Below are 25,518 nucleotides of genomic sequence, written 5' to 3'. Positions count from 1 at the left end.
AGGAAGGGAACAGCATTCTGGTGGGGCTAAGACATCAAATGAAAATATAAAGATAAGTGGGTTGAGACGACTGCCTGCTAGACTTTATTAATATGTTGGTCTTTTGGATTAATGAGGAGATTTAACCTTGACCGATTTCTCTTTCTCCCCCTTGCCTCAATAAAATAATGAAGCAGCCTATGTATGCCTATAGCAGACCTTGGATAACATCCAAACAAAAGCAATAAAATGTAATTACAAAATCCAATTGAATGTTCTCACATAAAAATATGATCCTTCTCTGCAAATCGGTGTTTGTTTAGAAAAGTTGACGACCAAAATAAATCAGGTCAATCATCTGATCACAGATTGCGGGATATTGTTAGGGCACTTCCCTACCTAAGTCACTGAACCTAATCTGCCAACTGCTGCTCCAGCAATCAACTCCATACAAATGTGGAAATTGAAGTTGGGACTTTCTTGGTCTGTGTAACTCAAATAAGTGAAGCATTTACACACTGAGCCAATGGGGGAGTAACAACAGTTTGAGTAGATAGCAAGGGCATAGCTCTGTGACTGAAAAAATTATACTGAGTGGAGAGAACAGTGAATGAGAAAAGAATAAAACTCTGTAGAACTTCTAAAAAGAAAAAGAATCTAAGGTCTGACATCCAATTGAAGCTTTGATATCATTTTGACAAATTTTTATTAAATAGCACACACTCCAACAAACAAGACATGGCACTTTTTAAAAAACTTAAATCCATGGTGCCAAAGTTCACACCACATGCAAATATACCAGAAAACACCGTCCATACAATGCAGTCCAAATCCAAGTTTGTATTTTTCACCCTTATTAAACTTAGACACACCAAAAACCAATCAACTCAACTTGAGTAATTACTGAAGTAAAACTTAAAACAAATCACAGGCAGAAAATGCTACAACTTCAAATGTATGTATTTTCCGCAATACCTAATGTTACCTACAGATACACACAGCTAAATGCACTTTACAATATTTTAAAATAAGTTTTCCAGCAATCCATTGTCTTGGAGATAAAATGCACCGCATGGCATGGTTCCTTAGCTACACAGGGTTCCAGTTCACTGCCCTGGTCCATGCTAATTAACTGCTGCTCCTTACTCCCAAATGGGAAGTCCTTCTGAAGTACATGTTAGGTGAGACCACTGTCAATACTCGTTCATTCCAGACTCTCACATGAAGAATAGCCAGATGAGATAAAAGAAAAAAGATTGCCAAGAGCTCTGGAACCACCACCGACAACGTCCCTCCCCGCCCAACTCCCTTCAGTACTAGGCAACTCTCACTGGACAGGGATGGTGAAAAATGGATGGGAAGAATTTTTAAAAAAACATAAATAAGTAATCAGAATAGCCATAGCCCTACAATATTACATAAACTGATCTGCAGAAAACATTTAAGTTTGTATCAATATCGAATATCACAAAGCATTAGAAAAATAAAAAGTGAGGCACCATATATTTTTGATGAATCTTCAAAAATTGAATACATTTGAAGTGTAAATGTATTTATGGTTTAAGCACATTAACAAATCACTAACTGTATACCCAGAAATCACAGCCTTTGCTTTTAGATCCTTGTGTATGACTGAGCGGCACAGGGAACTTTTTACATTAGGCTATTTTGGCTGCTGATGATTAGATACATACAACATTTACAGTTATGGTGGAATTAAGAAGGGGAAAATTTCACAATCAACTTTTCTGTTCTAGGTAGGCAGATAACAGGGGTATTGGAGGTAGAAAGTCTGTGCCTTTGTTGCTTACTTCAGTCTGCCTTTTTCCATTGCAGTCAGAACCTGTAAAGATTACATAAAGAAAGTGGAATGTCAGGCTCAATTATATGCCAATTACAGAGCTAAATTAACAAAGCACTGTTGTAAAACTCTTACTTTGCGAGACAAGATCCAGATACTGACAAAGGGCATGAAGTAACAACCTCTCATAGCTGAAACAGGAGAACAAATTAGTAGTCAAGCAATTCATGTCTCCAAAATCAGAGAAAAAAAAATCACATTTACCCAACACTACAAAGCTGAGATCATCAAAATGCAGTTCAGCTTTCAAACAGAACCAAAGCTGAATTTTCAGCCACCAAGTGGTCTTTCTTGGTTACCCACTCCCCACCAGGTAAAATTCTATTATTGATTTGGGTCATGTTTGACGTTGAAATATTTTTGACACAAGCATAACAATACCAAATTAAAAACAAGGTGGTGTAAATATAACATTCTATGAATTTTCACAACAGTACAAACCATCTTTATCTTTCTCCAATGGTGAATATTTCACCTTTTGGATCACAGTAAAACTTTTTTCCTTGTTGCATTACAAGGTGGCATTAGAAATTTGTAACATTTTGCTTTCAAGAAATTGATGTTACCTATTTTCCAGCATTGCTTTGTACACAGATTGTGGCTTTATGGCAAAGAATCCAGTCAGCTCCTCTTCTAAAAACTCAAGGGTTCCCTGAATAAAGGAAAGTCCGAAACAATACTCATCACAGAATAAGAATTAAATAATGTCCTGGCCAATATTTGTCTGTCGCCCACATCTGGCTATGAACTCATTGCCCTACGGTCAGCCTTTCTGTGTACAAATTGGCTGCCACATTTCTTACATTGCAACAGTGACTTCACTTCAAAAGTATTTAATTAGCTATAAAGCACTTTGAGGCGCTGCAAGTCTTAATTTATTTTCATTTGTAATTTAATCATTTATTCCTCAGGGTAGTGTCCTAGGCCCAGCCATCTTCAGGTGCTTCATCAATAACCTTCCATCATAAGGTCAGAAGTGGGGATGTTCGCTGATGATTGCACAATGTTCAGCACTATTCACTCAGATACTGAAGCAGTCCATGTCCAAACGCAGCAAGACCTGGACAAAATCCAGGCTTGGGCCGACAAGTGTCAAGAAACATTTGTGCCACATAAGTGCCAGGCAATGACTGTCTCCAATAAGAGAGAATCTAACCAACACCCCTTGACATTCAATGACATTATCATCCCCAAATCCCTTGATCAACATCCTGGGGATTACCATTGACCAGAAACTGAACTGGACTAGCCATATAAATACTGTGGCTACAAGAGCAGATCAGAGGCTAAGAACCTGTGGTGAGTAACTCACCTCCTGACTCCCCAAAGCCTGTCCACCATCTAAAAGGCACAAGTCAGGAGTGTGATGGAATACCCTCCACTTGCCTGGATGAGTACAGCTCCAACAACACTCAAGAAGCTTGACTACCCAGGTCAAAGCAGTCGCTCGATTGGCACCCCCATTCATAAACATTCACTCCCTCCACCACCGAAGCACAGTGGCAGCAGTGTGTACTATCTCTACAAGCTGCACTGCAGGAACTCACCAAGCTCCTTAGGCAGCACTTTCCAAACCCACGACCACTATCCTCTAGAAGGACAAGGGTAGCAGACACATGGGAACACTATCACCTGGAGGTTCCCCTCCAAGCCACTCACTATCGTGACTTAGAAATGAATCGCCATTCCTTCACTGTCGCTGGGTCAAAATCCTGGAACTCCCTCCCTAACAGCACTGTGGGTGTACCTACACCACATGGACTGCAGCGGTTTAAGAAAGCAGCTCACCACTGCCTTCTCAAGAGAAATTAGGGATGGGCAATAAATGCTGGCCTAGCCAACAATGCTCACATCCCATGAATGAACAAAAAAAAAATTATTGGGTGCTGTGCTTCTAATAATCTAGTTTGCTCTTTATGCAACTGATGTGTAAGCAGTGCACTAACAACATATTATTAGTATTATAATAACTATGTGCACAGGTGTTCATTTCTCTACTTGCAGTGGGTCAGGGACATGGATTTATATATCTAAGGTGTCTTACTAGCACAGATTTAATAATCTACGAGTAGTGGGTGAGAAGCACACTATTTATGTACTCAATTCACTTTTAGTTTATATCTCTGAACTATGCCATAGGATATTCACCAGCAATTTTATGAATATATGGATGTTTTCATGTTACATATTCTACCACTGATGACCAATACCATAACACCTATCTCATCAACACCGATTGTCTAGAGCATCTTTGGAAGAAATTCTTCCCCATCAATTAATGAAGCTCATCACTTCCACTTTATACATCATTGATTTGGCTGTCTACAGCTTTAGGGAGAGCTCTATTCTGTTGTTCCATGCTTCCAAAAACAGGACTGAAATAGCACAAACTATAGCCAGCTCAAAGAATTTTTGTCCCATCAGCCTGGGAACACAGGTCCCAGAAATGATAGGTCAATGTGCTAACCAACTGCCACGTACTGCAAATTCAGAATGGTGTAATGTTCAGAGCGCATTCTGTGGCACCTGATATAACCTCCAAAATATTATTCAGAGATGTTCCGCTTATGATTACAACACTGAAATAGCTGTGTGGAACGAGGAAACATTATTCTAGCATAATGTTAACCATTACTTGTGTTGACATGCAGTTTTGAAAATTAGGCCCTCACGATTATAGGTTTACCACAGAAAAACAGATGGAATCACTGCATGTGATCCCCAAAACAATGGCAAAAATTGCAGTCTTCCAAGAAGATAATTTGATTTGTTGAGTCATATTAAACTAGTGCCTTGCACAGTGCTATGGCAGTTACTGTTCAGGTCTGTCTTTGCACTGTTACACAAGAACTCTAATCTGATTACACTAACCCCCTGCAATGCTAACCATGGGGATCTGACGTCGTCTTAAAGTAATGCGGAGTCTTCGGTCAATTCGCTGAAAACATTCCTTTCCTGTGTAGCCTGCAAGAAAAAGTTGAAAGTATGAAATAAAAACAATTCATGTTTTTGCTCCATTTCCTGTGATATCCTGTGCATGATACATTCAGGAAACAATCTTCTAAAGCAATCAACAGCCCAAACTTTATCTTCAATGCACCAGTGTGACTCTTGGAAAGGGATCTCAAAAATTTTAGGTACAAATTTTAACTCAATTCACTACTGTTAAAACCAAAGGGAAATTTAAATGATATTGCACATGTTAGCTCACCAGTCTAACAAAGATTGTGTAAGTCATTAAGAACAGAGTACTTGGACAAATTTGGGCTGATCAGCTCCAGTCAGCATAGATTTGTGGAGGGTAGGTGATGTTCAGTTAATTTAGTTAATTTTTTTGAGGAATTCACTAACAGTGGTTAAGGGAATGCCTATGGCTGTTAGCTATATGCTTTTACATAAGGTATTTGACAAGGTTCCACCTGAGATTATTACCAAAAGTGAACAGTCAACAAAATTTTGGTTAACCTTGCGACATTGTTTAGAAATTGGTTAGGAGGTAGGAGACAGAGAGTAGGGATAAAGGGTACATACTCTGATTGGCAGGATGTGACAAGGTACCTGTCACCATATTTATCAATGATATGGATGAAAGAATAGACAGCTGTATACTGAAATTTGCAGATGACACTAAGTTGGGAGGCACAGTAGTCAGGATCAGGATGTTACAAAGGGACAGATTAATTAAGTAGGCAAAACTGTGACAAATGGAGAATGTGGGAAGTGTATGGTCATCCACTTTGGGTTCAAGAAAGAGAAAAATCAGGGTATTTTCCAAATAGTGAAAAGCTAGGAGCTGAAGGAGCCAGGAGATTTGGGTGACCATGCACAGAAATCATTGTGCACAGGTTCAAAATGCTAATGGTTCATTGACTATTATCTTAAATAGGTTGGATTACAAAAATGAAGAAGTTAAGCTTCAGTTGTACAAAGCCTTGGTCAGACACCTAGAGTACTGCTTTAAGTTTGGAGCACTGCATCTCTGCAGGATATACTGGACTCAAATGGAGTACAGCACAGATTCACCAGAATAATACTGGATCTGAAAGGGTTAAATTATGAGGACAGGTTGAATAATTTTGGCTTGTATTCCCAAGAGTATTAAAGGGTCATTACACGAAGTGCTTAAAAAAGGAATCAATAGGGTAGGTAAAGAGAAACTATTTTTTCTGATGGAGGAATCCAGAAAAAAAAGGGGCACTTTTTAAAATTAGAACCAGGAGTGAAATCAGGAAACAAGTCTTTGCACAAAGTGTAGTAGAAGCGGGGAACTTTGCCTCCACCAAAAAACTGCGATGCTGCATCAACTGAAATCTTTCAGCCTGAAATTTGATACATTTTTCTTAGATACGGGTACTAAGGGACATGGAGCAAAGACAGGTAGATGGAGTTGAGGTAAAGATCAGCCATGATCTAACAATGACAAACAGACTTGAGGGGTTGAATGGCATCCTCTGATCCCTATTTTCCTAAAGATTATTTCTTACCCCCTCTTTTGTCCTGCGAATTCAAGTGCACTTTTCCTTTGCTCTTCTTCTTCGCTTCTTCCTCTAGATAATGTAGGAACTTCTCTTGCTCCTCACCAGATCGGTTCATGAAATCGTTCCAGACCTGAAAAATAGAATTTAGTCACCATCTATTGGGTGCATGATGCAGCAATAACTATCTAATGGATAAAAGGCTGTCATTTCTAGTATCAATTTGATATACTCATTATCCAGCAAACTATAAGTTTTGTACCATAAGGGTGTTTGACTCATAGCCAATAGAATCTGTTCTCATAGGAGGTAATCTCATCAGATTACAAGATCCTGTATCTGAATATTTCTTCAAATGTTATGCTTTACTTTTTATTCTAGTGTTGGAGCACTGCTTCAAAACTATAGAACAAATTCCGAATGGAAAATGAGAGAACACCAAAAATGTCTCCTTAATTACTAGTACTGACTCTGGTTCAAGGGCTAGCCCCTCATCTCCTCAGCCCTACACTCACATTGGGGTTTCCTGGGAAAGTGTAAACAGGCTGTGATCATGACTTAGTGTGTAGTTAAATAAAACACATTGAATGGCAGTGATCTCCAAATCAAGTAAAGGGTGAAGGAGCACACAAACAGTTGCTAATTCTGTTACATAGAAGCAGATTGAAGAGGCAATTTCCATATAAGAGACAAACTGCGCTCAAATACTGCTGATCTAAAATGGAGTGAAGAGTAAATGAATAAGTAAACTCAGCTTCCAAGTTGTACAGTTAAGCAGATCAGAAATGTAAAATTAAACAAATAAAAAACTGGGAATTAAGGCCATAGCATTGAACAGCCAAACAAGCTGCAGCTATCTGGACCATGTAATGATTGACATTGCCAGGAATTTTACAGTTCAGTTCTGGAGATGTCAATTCACAGTTTCACTATAGTTTCCAATGTCCAATTATTGCTCTTCTTATGGCTATGTAATTACAATATCTCAACAAACTAAAACTGTGCTTAGAATTTTGTAAAAGAACATGACACAAATTGCTGAGCACAAATAATTTTTGTTGTGTATCCATGTATATCGACCCTCACCCAGCAGGCAAGTATCATTTTAAAGAAACCTACATATTGGCTACCATCCAGTAGCAATTTCATATTACTATGTCATACAACACCAGAGGAAAGAAATCAAATCAAATCAAGCAGATTAAAAATCCCAGAATTCACTTTGAATAAAATTTGACTTGGCCACGATAAACCCATGGATTGAGAATTGGTTAGCAGACAGGAAACAGAGAGTAGGAATGAACAGGTCTTTTTTGGAGAGGCAGGCGGTGGCTAGTGGGGTACCGCAGGGATCAGTGCTTGGGTCCCAGTTATTCACATTATAAATCAATGATTTGGATGGAGGAACCAAATGTAATATTTCCAAATTTGCTGATGACATGAAACTTGGTGGGATTGTGAGCAATGAGGAGGGTATTAAGAGGCTTCAAGGACAGGTTGAGCGGGCAAATACATGGCAGATGCAGTATAATGTGGATAAGTGTGAAGTTATCCACTTTGGTAGGAAAAACAGAATGGCCGAGTATTATTTAAATGGTGATAGATTGGGAAATGTTGACATACAAAGGGGCCTGGGTGTCCTTGTACACCAATCATTGAAAGCAAGCATGCAGGTGCAGCAAGCAGTTAAGAAGGCAAATGGTACGTTGGCCTTCATTGAGAGAGGACTTGAGTACAGGAGCAAGGATGTCTTACTGCAACAGTACAGGGCCTTGGTGAGACCGCACCTGGAGTAGTGTGTGCAGTTTTGGTCTCCTTACCTAACAAAGGATATACTTGCCATAGAGGGGTGCAGCAAAGGTTGACCAGACTGATTCCTGGGATGGCAGGATTGTCATATGAGGAGAGATTGGGCTGACTAGGCCTACATTCACTGGAATTTTGAAGAATGAAGGGGATTTCATTGAAACATATAAAACTCTGACCGAGATGGACAGACTGGATGCAGGGCTGATGTTTCCTCTGGCTTGGGGGTCTAGAACAAGGGGTTACAGTCTCAGGATACGGGGTAGACCATTTGAGACTGAGATTAGGAGAAACTTCTTCACTCAGAGGGTGGTAAACCTATGGAATTCTATACCACAGAAGGCTGTGGAGGCCAAGTCACTGAATATATTTAAAGAGGAAATATAGATTTTTTGACTCTAAAGGTGTCAAGGGGTATGGGAGAGCACAGGAGTACGGCGTTGGAGTATGGCGTTGAGATACAGGATCAGCCATGATCATACTGAATGGCGGAGCAGGCTTGAAGGGCTGAATGACCTACTCCTGCTCCTATTTTCTGTTTCTATATAATTCATATGATCATAAACAGAAGAATCACAGAATGTGAGCTCCAGAAGAGTGGCTAAAAGAAAAACTCAGGATCCCATGTAATAAACAGAGTCTGATTTATTCATTCACCATAAGTTAGTGATTTTGACTATGAATTGTTTTAATCAGGATACACATTAGTAAAGCTCTAACTTCAAGTTAACAAACTAGAATACCTCAATATAGTCATCATTACTACAAGCTTCTGTGAAAATCGTAGGGGAGGCAGGATCTGTCTGGTCTCCTTCATCTTTGGTGCAGTCATCTTTCTCTACAAGGTTCATCAAATAGTGAGCTAAATAAAAAATTGAATCAAAGTTTAGTTTTCACATGCTGCAGATATAGTAATATGAGGGCTAAGCAAAGTTTATTAGTTTACAATCATGAGGTAATTATACTGAGACATGACAATGGACTTCACTATATTTCATTTTCCTCCACAGAATTTAAATTGACCACAATCAATCATGTACACCTGAAATTGTCAGCTTTCTTCCAGTCCAAAATCATGACAGGGCAAACTCTAATCAGAGGCTGGGACTTACACAAAAAGATTATTACACTAAAGAATAAGACTAAGCATACGCCCATCATACATTTGAGTCTACATTAGTTATTCTCATGGATTCAGTATACTAACCTCTACCATAAGTAGACCTATGTTCTCTACATTTAGCAGTTTCCTTCTATTGGGCTAAACTCTGATTAGCGGCTTTCCTGAATCTAGTTGGCACTAGGCTTAAAGAAAGAGCTTTTTCAATCAGGGTCTGGCTTCCTTATCAATTTGCCAGTCGGACCAACTGCAGACCATGTTTCTGAACTTGATACCAACCAACTGTCAAAACATCTCTGCGGTATGTATTATCTACAAGATGCATCACAGCAACTCATCAAGCTTGCTCCCCTTTGAGCTCTCCTATCAAGATGGACAACAGTAACAATGTCATGGGATTCCCAGCACCTCCAAATTTCCCTCAGTCGCACACCATCCCAACTCAAGTGAGCAATGGCTGGTTTGCCCACCAGTGCAGATAGCTTTCAACAGTGAAGCCCAATTCTGTTCTCGGCTAACATGCATAAGTGTGTTACACCAGGGATCACTGGGTACAAACCTAGGGGCACTAGGCCAATTGTAATACTCAAACCACTGCTCTAACCAAGATCAGCTAGCTGAGCACACTGACCGTGAGTAAAGCTAGTGTCCCAACTACACTGTCTGTCTGTGTCTTTGACAGCACAATACGTAGGAAGTGCTGCACTGTGGGGGGTACCATCCCACAGAAAAGACCATGGCCCTGCCTGCTTGCTCTACTCCACATAAGGTATTCCAAGCCATCTTTGGAGGGCAGGGCAAGTTTTTTCATGTCCTGATTAACAATGATCCCTCAAAACCACGAAAACAGACTAACAAGGTGCTTATCTCATTTGCTTTTTCAAGCGGGGGACCACTGGATGCAAACTGTTCTGCAAAAATCTGCTGATCTGTTTGCCTACATAACACATGGCTACATTTCAAAAGTAACTAACTGATTGTAAAATGCTTTGCAGCATCCAGAGCTTGTGAAAGAGGCTAAATAAATGCAAGTTCTCTCTTTCTATTTCCACATTAGGAAGTGAATTTACTCACTAAGCCATAAGGGAAGTTGAGTAAAACAAGTATTTTTTTTCCTGACTTCAAACATTAGGAACCAGTTACACCTTCCAAAAGAGCCAAGATCCCACACTGTCCAATCCAGTACAAATTGCTTTCTGAATATGTGATGATTAAGTGCAGTTTAGACCAGAAAAAATGATACCACACTAACCTTTAACGAAATGGTAATGAATTGTATTTATAATTCAAACTGTCAGTCTTGCTTGTAACAGAAATTGAGCATTATGGAAATTCTGCATTCTTAATATGCATTTCTTACTGTTCTCAAGTCTCCTCAGACTTTTTCTTCCTTTTGCCCTGGGAATGAGATCAGAGTTACGAATCGCTTGATTGATGTAATATTGCTTGCGTTTTGCGGGTGATATACGCTTTGATGGAGAGTAGTGTAGAGGAGGAAGGCAATCTTCGATCAAGCTGTGAATACATTAAAAGGAGAGATTGATTAGACAGGTGCAGAACTAAAATCAGCTTCACAATCTGCTGTTATAAACAATGTAAGCAGATCTGCAAGCATTCTCTTCTTTGAAACTCAATGTGTGGAAATTAGTTCCTTCCCCCCTTCCTGAGGAACTGACTCCTTGCTATTCTACAGGCACTGGCAACCTGCTGATACCTCGTCCAGTAGGCCAATCTTCATGGGCAAGCCTAGAAGGTGAGTGTGCTGCAGATCACAAGGGCAAACACAGCCACATTTGGTGCTGTTCTCAACTGAAATTGAAGCATTCTAACATTAGCTTCCAGCTCATGAATGAAAGTTGAAAATCAAAACCTCAAAACATAACTAAGTAATGCAGCACAAAGGTACCACTTGTTGTTTATTCTCCTTTCCAGTTGACACTCCAGACAACCATAGCCAAATAAATTCATGTTAACTAGTGAGGGGATCAGAATCAATGAAATACGTTGTCAGTTTTAGGATGTGAAGCAGACGGGGTATAGCCCTAAGAAGGCAACCTTAAAACTCATTTAAGTGCTTACTGGAAATAAGCTTCTATTTCTTCATTTCTTTTGCTAGTAGTTTGGCTGAGATTGGGGAGGAACACAGAACCTTAAATCAATATTGATAAAGCATTTTATTAATTGGCACCAAAGATGCGCATATTTTTTGTGCTACAGACACATTTGAAGTATGACACATGTTTTATGTATATATAGACAGAGTACAAAAACAAATAAATTATGCCAATCCTTTATAAAACACTGGTTAAGGACAGAAAGTAGAGTGTAGTAGTGAATGAGTTGTTTCTCAAACTGGAGGGAAGAATACAGTGGTATTCCAGAGAGGGCGATATTAGGGCTGCTGATTTTTAGATATACATTAATAACCTGGAATTGCATGTACAGGATATAATTTTAAAGTATGCAGATGGCATGAAATTCGAAAGTGTGACAAATAATGAGGACAACAATAACAGATTTCTGGAGTTGGTGACATGGGCAGATATGTGGCAGGTGAAATTTAATGCAGAGAAGTGTGAGGTGATACACTGTGGTGGAAAGAGTCAATATAAACTAGATGGTATAATTTTAAAGTGGGTACAGGAACAGAGTCACATGGTGTATGTACAGAAATCTTTGAAGGGACAGGACAAGTTGAGAAAGCCATTATAAAAAGTATATGGCTTTATTAATGGAGGCATTGGGTACAAAAGCAAGTTATGCTGGACCTTTTAAAAACATTGGTTAGGTTTCAGCTAGAGTATTATGTTCAATTCTGGACACCACACTATAGGAAGGGTATAAAGGCTTTATAGATGGCTAGAATGGTAGCAGGGATGAGGGACTTCAGTTATGTGAACAAACTGGGTTGTTCTCCTTAGAGCAGAAATGGTTAAAAGGAGGTTTGATAGAGGTGTTTAAAATCATGAAGGGTTTTAATGGAGTGGATAAGGAGAAGCTGTTTTCAGTGGCACAGTTGTCAAAGAACCAGATTTAAGGTTGGAAAAGAATCAGAGATGACATGAAGAAACTTTTATTTTTCAGCAGCAAGTTGTTGTGATCTGGAATGAAAGAGTGGCGGATGTAGATTCAACAGTAACTTTTAAAAGGAAGTTAGACAAATACAATAAAGGGAGAAAACACAAGGCATAAGATATTGGAGAAAAAGGAGGGCAATGGGACCAGGTAGATAGCTCTACCAAAGGGCCGGCTGCAACATGATGGGCCAAATAGCCTCTTTTTGTGCTGCATCATGCTATGATAATATACTATGTGGAACCTTCAGTACATAATATGGACAAATACACACAACACACACACACACACACACACAATGGCATAGTTCCTCAAATTCACTTGTATGATGATAGATCCCCCTTCACTTCAACAGATGAGTGTTCAGCAAGGAGACCAGTTGTTTACCATCTAGGTTGGTGTCGTACGATATGTGATGTTAAACCAAATCTAGGTTTGCAGATCCGATTGCAAATATTACATGTGAAGTCACTGTTGGAGGGGTGGGTGAAACACTGGCATGTAGCATGCTCACTTATCCTGTAGAGACTGGATTCTGTTCTTCTCAAGTTTGAGATTTGAAACTTTTCCATTTCGATCTATCCAGGGTTTCTTTTCCCTTGTAGTGGGATCCAATTTACAGATTTTCAGAATGTTTTTGTATCTGAGTTTGGAACATCCTATGTGTCTAATGGGTGGATATCCATTTACCGAATCAGGCAGCAGAAGACATGCTGTGAATCACAACTGTTTTATTGTTAAACTATAGTTCAGTACAAATACCAGTTTCCACTCTTCCCTTCTGGATCCTTTCCCTGTCCAGAAGCAAACCACCCCCCCGTACTGGGGAAAAACCTAGCTCTTAAGTACAGGTTTAAATTAGCATCACCTTCTCTCAATTCACTCTGAAGCTTGTCCTGACTTACTCTTAAAGGGACCTGCATTTCTAACATTGTCATTATGGTGCAGGTTCCCATGCCCAGTTGGCTGTAGAATACAACCTTTGGTATGCAGGAATCCTCCATGTGAGCCACACAGCTGACCCAGCGAAGTTGAGCTCTAATGAACATGCTCTCTATACCAGACATGCAGCAGTTTGCAAGAACTTAGGAGTTAAGGATTTTGTCCTGCCACTTGGATGTTGCAGACAGATCTTAAGCAGTGAAGGTGGAAACCATCTAGTTGTTTTATGTGATGCTGCTAAGTTGTCCATGCCTCACAACCATAGAGAACCGATGAGAATCATTGCCTGGTAGGCTTTGATCTTTGTTTTGAGACAAACTCCATGTGGGTGAGCCTGTTGAAGGTTGATCTTGCTTTCGCCAGGTGATGGGCGATTTCGTCATCCAACATGGTGGAGTTGGAGAGGATACTCCCAAGATAACAGAACATCCAAACTGAGTTTAGGGGTATATTATTGATTGTGGCTAGATGGTCTTGAGGTTTGTGGCCAGAGGCAGGTTGGTACAAAATCTTTTCAGACTTATTGAAAGGCTGCAGCATTGAGGTTTGGGCAAAGCGATCAACAAGCAGCTGGATGTCCTCAGGAGTGTGTGCTATGAGAGCACAGTCATCAGCAAACAAGAGTACTTGTTCTGTGATCTTTGCGCAGGCCTTGAGCCTTTGCAGGTTGAAGAGATTGCCACCTGTCCTGAACTGAATGATGAAATCTTTTAGTGTATACAAGAGCATGGTTGAAAAATAGATGGAAAACATAATTGCAGCCATTACACAGCCTTGCTTGATGCCACTGGTGACAGGGAAGGCATCCAAGGAGGCACCATTCTGCATCAGACTGGCCATCATGAAATGAGTGGATGGCCCAGATCATCTTTTCAGGGCAGGCATATTTGTACAGCATATTCTACAGGCCTTCACAGTTCAGTGTTGAAGGCCTTGGTCAGGTAAATGAACATGACATAGAGGTTGTATTCTGTTCATGGGACTTTTCTTGAATTTCAATGTCGCAAAGATTATGTTAATCGTTCCCCATCCAGCATGAAAGCTACACTGTGATTCTGGGTACAGAGTCTGTAAGGTGAGTGACCATCCTGTTAAGAATAACCCTTGCAAGGTTTTTCCTCGTTGTGGAAAGAAATGAATACCACGATGATTGTCACAGATGGACTTGATACCATTCCATTTCTACAAGTTAATTATGGATGCATCCTTGTAATCTTGGGGCACAATGTCCTTGTTCCAGATTAAGCAGAGGAGGCTAACCACATGCGCTCATCCATACTTCAATATTTCATTATTACTTAAAAGAAAAGACATTTTTGTCGAAGCTTTTCATCTTACACTCATCAGGACAATTCGCAAGAAAATACTAATGTCGGGGGAAAAAACAAATTTATGCTGCATGAGAAGAGAGGGCTGACTGGTTGGCAAGTGGACTCTATTTAGTAGGGGAATTGCCACAAAGAATGCATCAGTTTATGGTGGCTGACAGTTAACAAGCATTGTTTGAAATTTAAACCAGGCAGCTTGACTCTGATTGGTCAAAACATTGTCCTGGGGAATGAGCCAGCAAATGGCTATCACTTATTTTGTTTGGCTGAAACAGGCACATTGTACATGTTCTTTCTATCTGCAAAGAATAGGGTCCTGTGTATCTATTAATAGCTTTTAATATTTAATATTAATTATATGCAAATGCGCCACATTGCGAGCCCGACTGACAATCCTAAATTGGCTGTCAGTGTAATTCTTAGCATACTGAGGATTATTTAGCAAATATTGTCCAATCACGAAATCATATTGAATGTTGGACACTGTATTTTGTCCCTTTACGTCCTCTCTTATCTATGACCAGTTCTGCAAAGCATGAATTGGCCAAATGGTTGGGTGAATTGTTATAACAGTTTTGAGCAAGTTTTCCAGATACATGGTGAAGGATTCCTTCACATTTGTGAAGGCCATACAGTACTTGCATGTCGATAGCAATGCTGTATCCATGTGCTCATTTGACATTGAAAGCCTATTCACCAATATTCCACTTAGGAAAGCCATAGATATTTGCGCTGCAGCACTATATCATGGCAATCTAGACCCGTCACTATCGTGTGAATCAGTATTCATTGAGCTTATAAACTCAGCAACTTGCGCAGTTGAGTTCAGCTTTAAGTCAGTCGAACTCGCAGCATGGCGCATTTGTGTGTACTGGGAGCTACATATATTCATACACACCCTGTCGTTTGCAGACAGAAAGAACTTGTAGACACTTTGCTCCTGTTCCATCTAAATTGATACAGGAAGTGACAAGGTATTGAAGGTGTTGGCAGGCTTAAAGGTGGACAAATCTCCAGGTCCAGATGATTTGTGTCCCAGACTGCTGAGGGAGGCAAGGGAGGAGATTGCTGGGGCTCTGACCCAAAGTTTTAATTCCTCTCTGGCCACGGGGGAGGTGCCAGAGGACTGGAGAATAGCTAATGCGGTTCCACTATTTAAGAAGGGTTGTAGAGATAAGCCAGGGAACTACAGGCCAGTGAGTCTCACGTCAATGGTAGGGAAACTATTGGAGAAAGTTCTGAAGGAGAGTATCTATCTCCACTTGGAGGGGCAAGGTTCGATCAGGGATAGTCAGAATGGTTTTTGTCAGAGGGAGGTTATGCCTAACAAATTTGATTGAATTTTTTGAGGAGGTGACCAGGTGTGTAGATGAGGGTAGTGCAGTTGATGTAGTTTATATGGATTTCAGCAAAGCCTTTGACAAGGTCCCACATGGGAGACTTATAAAGAAGGCAAATGCACATGGGATACAGGGTAATTTGATAAGGTGGATTCAAAATTGGCTTAGTTGTAGGAGGCAGAGGGTGATGACAGAAGAATGCTTTAGTGACTGGAAGCCAGTGTCCAGTGGCATACCACAGGGATGTGTGCTCGGTCCCCTATTATTTGTCATTTATACAAACGACATAGATGACTATGTGGGGGGTAGGATTAGTAAGTTTGCGGACGACACAAAGTTTGGCCGGGTGGTTAACAGTGAGGTTGAGTGTCTTTATCAATCGAGGCATAGATTACAAAAGTAGGGAGGTCATGCTGGAGTTGTATAGAACCTTAGTGAGGCCACAGCTGGAGTACTGTGTGCAGTTCCAGTCGCCACATTATAAGTAGGATGTGATTGCACTGGAGGGGGTGCAGAGGAGATTCACCAGGATGTTGCCTGGGATGAAACATTTAAGTTATGAAGAGAGGTTGGATAGACTTGGGTTGTTTTCGTTGGAGCAGAGAAGACTGAGGGGCGACCTAATCAAGGTGTGCAAGAATATGAGGGGCATGGACAGGGTGGATAGGGAGCAGCTGTTCCCCTTAGTTGAAAGGTCAGTTACAAGGGGGCATATGTTCAAGGTGAGGGGCAGGAAGTTTAGGGGGTACGTGAGGAAAAAGTTTTTTACCCAGAGGGTGGTGACGGTCTGGAATGCGCTGCCTGGAAGGGTGGTGGAGGTGGGTTGCCTCACATCCTTTAAAAAGTACCTGGATAAGCACTTGGCACATCATAACATTCAAGGCTATGGGCCAAGTGCTGGTAAATGGGATTAGGTAGGTAGGTCAGGTGTTTCTCACGTGTCAGTGCAGACTCGATGGGCCGAAGGGCCTCTTCTGCACTGTGATTCTGATTCTAAACAAAATAAGTAATAGTCATTCATTGGTTCATTTCCCAGGGCAATATCTTGTGATGAGAGATATATATTTTTATGAGTCTGTTGTCTGTAGAAAGCTGTGGGTGCGTGTGTGTCCAGAGTTAATTAAACAGGGGGAAGGTTACTAGAGACAGGTTGTCTATGAGGTCTAAGAGAAGAAAGATTAAAGGCGTTAGGTTTGTGCATTTGTAATGAGAGGTTATGGTGGGTTTGTGTTACAATAGGTTGGATCTGAAATTTGCATTGAGAGATATGTGGAGAAATTGGTTTTTCAGTTGTTGAATTTCAAAACGGAGCTCAGAGGTGGAAAGAAACATCTACATCTTACAGGGGTTCCATGAGCAAACAGGGGAAGGTATATTAAATTTAATTGATCCTAAAGTAAAGGCAAAAGAGAATACATGAAAGATTTTTATATTTGGAGAAGTTGAGTTGCAAAGAGGTATTTGAGGACAATGGAACCTAAGATGAAAGGCGAAAAAAATATTTAAGAAAAGAGGATTTTAACTGTTGGGAGTTGCTGTGGGGGAACCCACTGAACGCCAGCTTCTTTGTGTGAGAGCTGCGGAGAAGCTGTGAAAGTTTGAATTGGAAGTAGCCATCCAGTGTTAAGCCAGGAGAGTCTTTGGTTTTAGGAAACAGTTTGTTTGAGCCTCCTTTTGGAATTCCACAGAGTGCAAGTGTCCAAGATGTTGTGAGGTGTACCTTTATTAAAGTGACAACAATTCCTTGACTTGGATAATATTCACTGGGTTTTTATGGCTAAAAGTCTATAAAGGTGTTGTTTCCAGAAAGGTAGCTTAATTGTGTACTTTTGATCAAGCATATTTTTTTTAGGGGTTGTTCTTCAAGACTGTTTTAACTTTGTAACTTTAATCTTGTGCGCTTAAGTTTTTGTTCTTTTTAAATAAATCTTTCAATTTTTAAAATTCTAGAGGTGTTACTGGAGTTGTGTGCTTTTGAGGTCTAGCTCTTCCTCCTCGTTTTCACAATCAAAAAAAAGGCTTATGATCAGCAAGACAGGCTTCACTCTGGGGTCCGGCTTGTTCAGCAATAACATTAGCTGTGCTCATTACAATCTTGACCAGAGTCAAGCTGCCTGGTTTAAATTTCAAACAATGCTCAGCAGTTAACTGTCAGTCACTATCAACTGGTGCATTCTCCATGGCAACGTCTCTACCAATCAGAGTGCACTTGCCAACCAATCAGCACTCTCTTCTCATACAGTATAAATATGTTGTTTCCCCTGATATTGGTATTTTCTTGCGAATTGTCCTAATGAGTACAAGGCAAAAAGCTTCGACAAAAAAAGTCTCTTTTTTTCAGCAATACTCAAGTTCTGTACTACCAAACAACTATTTCAATACTTCATGTAGAATACCATCAGCTCCTGGAGACTTATCCACAGAAAGTTGCTTTATGGCCTTGGTGACTTTGGATTGAGATGGATCAAGAGCAAGCTCATTCAGAACACAATGCTGTGGAAGTTATTCAATGGCACCATTACACACTGTGGATTTTTGGTTCATGAGACTGTTAAAGTGTTCTGCCCAATGAGAGAGATTCGCATACCTGTATGTTAGAAATTGATTGCCATCTGCTGAGAGGATGGGTGTCGTTGGTTTTGGGGCCATAGACAGATTGGACAACTTCATGGAAAATCTTCAGGTAGTGCTTATCGCCAGCTTCCTGAAGCTCTGCAGCCTTGTTCTCCCACCATTGGTTCTTCAACTCAGTTTGGCCTGCAGCGTGTGTTTTGCTTTAAGATATTTGGCTTTTCTTGCTGGGTGATTTTTTTTTTGTCAGATATGTAGAATCTGTGAGAATTGTGCGCATCGTCTAGCAACTTGCCGATATCTTGGTCATTCTTGTCGAACCAATCTTGGTGCTTCTGTCTGACGAATCCAAGGACCTCAGATGCCATGCTAATTTCCTCCAAGAATCTTCAATGTTGATGTTATCTTCTGGAAAACCAGCAAGCTCTACAGCTAATTTTTGTTCCAGTTTCTATCTCTTGGCTGAGAATTTTGGGATAGTTAAGAGAAACCTCCTTTGGGGTTTGACTCTGTCATAGTGCTTTAGGTCTTATCTTCAAGGACATGATGCTCCTGACAAGCCAATGGTATGACCAGCATTCAGCAGTGAATGCAGTAGGTAGAGTACACACCTTTGAGGTCTCTCTGTCATAACGTAGTCCAACATGTGCCAATGTTTAGATCTGGTGTGCATTCATATTATTTTCAGACTATCAGCTCGTTGGAAGATTGTGTTTGTGATGGAGAGGTCAAACTCACCACACTTAGAGAGAAGAAGCCAGCCTTTGGAGTTTACTGTACCAATGCCATGCTGTCCCAGTACTCCCCTCCATTTATTTCTGTCTGTACCAACAGGGGCACTGGAATCACCAAGGGTGATGTTTTGTCCTGGTGTGGTACTCCTCTGATGATCCAGCTGGGAATGTCCAAAATGAAAACCTGCATCCATTCAGTTGCTGTGCTTGTGGCAAATCTTGCACCAGTGCAGTATTAGTTTCCGCAGACAGAATGGAAGTGCTCTTGGGAAGTGACTCAAGTTTACGTGTCAATTCAGATCAAATGAGAGCCCACCCCTGACTGTCAATGCTGGTCCTTGGACTTTATGTTTCATTTTCTTTATGTTTTGACTGCCATGATTAGTGTAGGAGGGCCAGGCAGTGCTTAGGGTTCCTTTTCTTTCCCTTCCCTGGATTGGGGAGAGCAGCGCTCCACCTTAAAAAGTCTGCTTTGTCACCTTAGGAGGATACAAGTTCCACATCTGCCCCTATGTGTGGAGAGTGACCAAAACCCCAAGGCCACCTGTGTACAGTGTTATGATGGAAGTCTATTAGTAGCATCCTCGACCTGTCCCTGTGGCCACTTCCCCATCAACACAGGGCTTGGTAATCTGATGTGTTGGTTGATTGATTTGCTGAACAACCTGCACAGATTGAATATATTTAAATAGTTGAGGTTTAGTCAGAGCCACTCCCACTCTCTTGTCCAAGGCAATTAATGGTGCAAGATTTGCCACAGATGCAGCAGCTAAACGGGTGCAGCTTTTAATTTTGGACTTGTCCTTCTCCTAGATGAACTGCTAAACAAGCTGGAGAACCTCAACTGCCCTTTCTACATCACCATCTAGTCTGTGTTCTTACACATTGTCAGCCGATGAAGAAGGCACTACTTAGCCCATAGCTGGGGTTTTAAAATCAGAGTTTTTAGTCTCCTAGGTAGGCCAACAGCTAAGGCTGATGATCCCCACCTGCTGGAGCTGTTTGGTTTTGAGTACGAGACACTCACCTTCACACCTCTGCCCACAGTTCTAAACAGGAATTGGCATGTGAAGCTGGGCAGTAGGAGTTTGATTAGGAGAGGCAATTTGAGATGCTGACCAGATGGAACTTTTTCACTGGTGAAATATGAACACCATGAAGTATGCAGAAAGAAATAAAAACTTGCATTTATATACTACCATCCACAACCTCAGGATGTCACAACTTCAGGAAGTCACAAACTGATTGTATAAGTACTCCTTACATAAGAACATACAAATTAGGAGCAGGAGTAGGCCACTCAACCCCCCGAGCCTCATCCGCCATTCAATAAGATCATGGCTGATCTGATTGTAACCTCCTGCCTACCCCCAATAAACTTTCATCCCCTTGTTTATCAAGAATCTATTTATCTCTGCCTTAAAAATATTCAAAGACTCTGCTTCCACTGCCTTTTGAGGAAAGGAGTTCCAAAGACTCACTACCCTCAGAAAAAAATAAGATCTATTCACAGTTGTTGTGTAGGCAAACACAGCAGCCAATTTGCTGTCATAAGCCTAAATTTGAGAAGCTATAATGATATGTCAGCCTAGATTTATCTGCTTCAATTTCTAGAGTGTGTTTTGGAACCTTCTGACTCAGTGGTGAGAGCTGGTAAAAGGAACACATTTCAAGGTGCAAATATGAGATGAAGACACACTTCCTTTAAACAACAATACCATCTCCTCACTCTATTATTTTTCAACTAGCTTTAGCACATCACAGTTCTGAGAGAAACATCAATTACTGGAAGCCAATGATGCCCACCATGGGATGCCTCACCAAGAACTGAAACACCAGTGATAAGTTATTGCCTTTAAGAGAAAACTTTTCAAAATGTGCACTGTTTTTAATGTCAACAGAGCTAAATCTTGAGTTGATGCACAAGACAGCTTTAATATACAAACACTGTGGAGACAACTGACACACCCAGAGCAGCAAATGGAGGTTATTTTATAACCAGGAAACAGCCAATCAAATGCATGTGATAAAACTAATACGGAAGGCAATTGGCAGGAAATCAACAAACTGAGCCACTCACAAGAGACCATCAGTGCTCATCCAATGTTCCTGATGGTTGGCAAACTATGCAGCCTGAATCTGTATCAACATTGGTTCGGCCTCAACTGAAGTGGTGTGTTCAATTCTGGGCACCACACTTTAGGAAGGATGTCTATCAACGCCTTGGAAAGGGTGCAGAAGAGATTTACTAGAATAGTACTAGGGATGAGTGTTTTCAGTTTCGTGGTGAAGCTGAATGTTGTAGATAAAAAACACTCAAGTCTGGAGTAAGCTTAAAGTAGGAAATTTTATTAGAAGCACACAAGGGAGAGCTTCAGCGAACCAAAGTATCTCAAAAACCATCAGCAATAACAAGTTAGTTATACAATAATTTCAGATACTTGGTCAAAATCAGAGTACGTCATCTTTGGCCTTCACAATATCAGTTCCTCCTCTGAATAAGCATATCTAGCAAAACAGATATAGAAAAACAGCATGCAGATGTGTAGGCCAAGGGATGTAGTGGAAAAATAAAGAGAGAGAAACAGCTTTCATGAGTATAACTCACTTTATAACTCAGTAATTGTATTAACCCTTTATTTCCCATGTCACTAAAGAAGCTGGTATTGTTCCCTTTACAGCAGAGATGGCAAAGGAGTAGATTTGATAGAGGTGTTCAAAATCATAAAGTATTTTGAAAGCAAATAGGCAGAAACTGTTTCCAGTAACAGATGGGTCAGCAACTAAAGGATACAGATTCAAGGTGAGTGGAAAAAGAATCAGGGTCAGCAGAAGAAAACTTGTTTTTTTACATCAAGTGAGTTGTTATGAATGCATTGCTGAAAGGGTGGTGGAAGTAGACTCAATAGTAAATTACAAAAGAGAATTTGATAGTTACTGTGGGAAAAGAGCAGTGGAACTAATTAATAATTACACAATTACCAGGAAAGTCAATGCTAAACAGATGTGTTATGACATCATGATCTCTTGGGACTTGTTCAAATCTAACCAGCTCTGTTATTCCCAGAGCAGCTCAACTTGAGAAATGTAAAGGAATAATAGCATACGGAATGGAAAAAAGCTGACCTGGAAACTCATTCAGGTTTGATTCATAATAACAAGAACTTTAGCACAAGGATCTACACAAGATCCTGGGTTCAGACGTAACAAAAAATGTATGGAAGAGCCACAACAATAGCTGATGATCTGAAACGTTTAACTGCTTCATGTTGACCTGCTGAATGTTTCTAGTCTGTTATGCTTTTATTTCAGATTTCCAACATCTGCAGTGTTTTGCTTTTATTTTAGATAAATCTACTAAACATTAACATCCCCATATCATTGCAAATGCGTGTACAGGTAGAGATAAGAGATCTATAACCCTGTGGATGCCATGTATACACAACACTTAAACATATACTGCGCCCCTCCCCCCGTGCGCTGATGCAATTCCTCTGCCAACCCAGCCCAAAAAAAAACAACAGGTCTCGCCTGCCCCTTACTTTGATTGGTGCAGCTGTATCCTGGGGGACTGAATCATCCTGCAATTGGTCCCCCAGCCTGTCAATCAAACAACAGGCCACCCTTCGCCGCAGAAACGCCCCTGTCACAGGTATTTCAGAAAACTCGGGCAAAAGGCGGGCGCAAGGGGGTTACTCACATGCAGTCGTCCGAGTCCATGCGCTCCGACACTTCGTTCCGATTTGCTATCACCATCTTTAGCTGCCGGAGGCGAGAACGGCTGCGGACAAACGCTCGGGCTGAAGCCCCACCCGTTTGCGTCACGCGCCACGTGTTTCCGGACCCGCCGTCACGCGTGCCGGAAGTAGCGTCCCTGCACGTAACGAGGCCTCGGCCTCGGGGCAGGCTCAAGGTGAAAATAGTGTCGAGCCTGTGGGATTCAGTCCTTCCAATCGGAAAAGGAACCTGTTGGGCCTCCAGAGAAGTCGCAGATACTTCAAATTCCCTTCAGCCGTTTTAATCAAAAACTGTTTCCAGCCTCATTATCTTCTTCCCCATTCTAAGTAAAATAATTGATCAAAGTGGAATTTGTTGAGAGCTGGGTGCTGAGGCAGCTTAAAAAAAGCAAAACACTGCAAATGAAATCAAATTAAAAAATGATAGAAGACCTCAGCAGGTCAAGTAACATCTTTGGAGAGAGAAATAGAGTTAACGTCTTAACTTTAATCAGAACTGGAAAAGGTTAGAGCTGGAACAGTTTGAAGCGAACATAGATGCAGGGAAATGGGAGGGAGGGATTGAATGGCGACAGAGCACCTGGGTGGATGGAATAGAAATAAAAACAAAAAACTACTGTGGATGCTGGAAATCCAAACCAAAAACAGAATTACCTGGAAAAACTCAGCAGGTCTGGCAGCATCGGTGGAGAAGAAAAGTCGATGTTTCGAGTCCTCATGACCCTTCAACAGAACTGAGTATAGTTAGGAGAGGGGTGAAATATAAGCTGGTTTAAGATGGGGGGGTGGGGTGAGAAGTTGAGGGCGGGGTGGCTGTAGGGACAAGCAAGCAGTGATAGGAGCAGACAATCAAAAGATGTCACAGACAAAAGGATCAAAGAGGTGTTGAAGGTGGTGATATTATCTAAGAAAATGTGCTAATTAAGAATGGATGGCAGGACACTCAAGGTACAGCTCTAGTGGAGATGGGGTGGAAAGAATGACAAGGTATTAGTTGTAGATTTAAAAATAATGGAAATAGGTGGGAAAAGGAAAATCTATATAAATTATTGAAAAAAACAAAAGGGAGGGGGAAGAAACGGGGTGGGGATGGGGGGCTACCTCGACTACAGCTCCTCACACCCCGCCTCCTGTAAGGACTCCATCCCATTCTCTCAGTTCCTTTGCCTCCGTCGCATCTGTTCTGATGACACTACCTTCAAAAACAGTTCCTCTGACATGTCCTCCTTCTTCCTTAACCGAGGTTTTCCACCCACGGTCGTTGACAGGGCCCTCAACCGTGTCCGGCCCATCTCCCGCGCATCTGCCCTCACGCCTTCTCCCTCCCAGAAACATGATAGGGTCCCCCTTGTCCTCACTTATCACCCCACCAGCCTCCGCATTCAAAGGATCATCCTCCGCCATTTCCGCCAACTCCAGCATGATGCCACCACCAAACACATCTTCCCTTCACCCCCCCCGGTGGCATTCCGTAGGGATCGTTCCCTCCTGGACACCCTGGTCCACTCTTCCATCACCCCGTACTCCTCAACCCCCACCTATGGCACCTCCCCATGCCCACGCAGAAGATGCAACACTTCCTCTCCTCACCGTCCAAGGGCCCAAACACTCCTTTCAAGTGAAGCAGCATTTCACTTGCATTTCCCCTAACTTAGTCTACTGCATTCGTTGCTCCCAATGCGGTCTCCTCTACATTGGAGAGACCAAACACAAACTGGGCGACCGCTTTGCAGAACACCTGCGGTCTGTCCGCAAGAAAGACCCAAACCTCCCTGTCGCTTGCCATTTTAACACTCCACCCTGCTCTCTTGCCCACATGTCTGTCCTTGGCTTGCTGCATTGTTCCAGTGAAGCCCAACGCAAACTGGAGGAACAGCACCTCATCTTCCGACTAAGCACTTTACAGCCTTCCGGGCTGAATATTGAATTCAACAACTTTAGATCTTAAACTCCCTCCCCCCATCCCCACCCCGTTTCTTCCCCCTCCCTTTTGTTTTTTTCAATAATTTATATAGATTTTTCTTTTTCCCACCTATTTCCATTATTTTTAAATCTACAACTAATACCTTGTCAGTCTTTCCACCCCACCCCCACTAGAGCTGTACCTTGAGTGTCCTGCCATCCATTCTTAATTAGCACATTTTTTTAGATAATATCACCACCTTCAACACCTCTTTGATCCTTTTGTCTGTGACATCTTTTGATTATCTGCTCCTGTCACTGCTTGCTTGTCCCTGCAGCCACCCCGCCCTCAACTTCTCTCCCCCCACCCCCACCCCCCACCTTAAACCAGCTTATATTTCACCCCTCTCCTAACTATACTCAGTTCTGTTGAAGGGTCATGAGGACTCGAAACGTCGACTCTTTTCTCCGCCGATGCTGCCAGACCTGCTGAGTTTTTCCAGGTAATTCTGTTTTCGTTTTGGATGGAATAGAATCCTGACAAGAAATGGGACGGGAGAAGGTGTAATCAAGATAACTGGGAGTTAGCGGGTTTAAAGTGGCCTAATAGTCTATCATCAGAAATGGTGATAGAAAGTCAAGGAAGGG

The 25,518-nt window shown here is 41.4% G+C and overlaps 1 protein-coding gene across 2 annotated transcripts; it reads right to left on the bottom strand.

The window, feature by feature from the left end:
* Positions 1–654: 654 nt before the first annotated feature.
* Positions 655–23,077, bottom strand: r3hdm4 (R3H domain containing 4). Of its 2 annotated transcripts, XM_078555768.1 has the most exons (9): positions 22,932–23,053; positions 21,312–21,453; positions 10,602–10,756; positions 8,865–8,983; positions 6,325–6,448; positions 4,728–4,804; positions 2,407–2,492; positions 1,916–1,971; positions 655–1,822 (listed from the first exon to the last, which is right to left on the bottom strand). In XM_078555768.1, exons 2-9 carry the CDS (start codon positions 21,329–21,331, stop codon positions 1,719–1,721), a joined length of 741 nt encoding a protein of 246 aa, XP_078411894.1. In that variant the 5' UTR covers positions 21,332–21,453; positions 22,932–23,053; the 3' UTR covers positions 655–1,718. The 2 variants fall into 2 exon arrangements, with proteins under 2 accessions (XP_078411894.1, XP_078411893.1); XM_078555767.1 differs by lacking the exon at positions 21,312–21,453 and having other exon boundaries at positions 22,932–23,077.
* Positions 23,078–25,518: the final 2,441 nt, after the last annotated feature.

This window comes from Cetorhinus maximus, chromosome 13 (assembly GCF_964194155.1).
Source record: "Cetorhinus maximus chromosome 13, sCetMax3.hap1.1, whole genome shotgun sequence".
Taxonomy (NCBI): domain Eukaryota; kingdom Metazoa; phylum Chordata; class Chondrichthyes; order Lamniformes; family Cetorhinidae; genus Cetorhinus; species Cetorhinus maximus.
The sequence above is the reverse complement of the archived record's forward strand: the minus strand, read 5'-3'. Positions and strand labels throughout refer to the sequence as shown.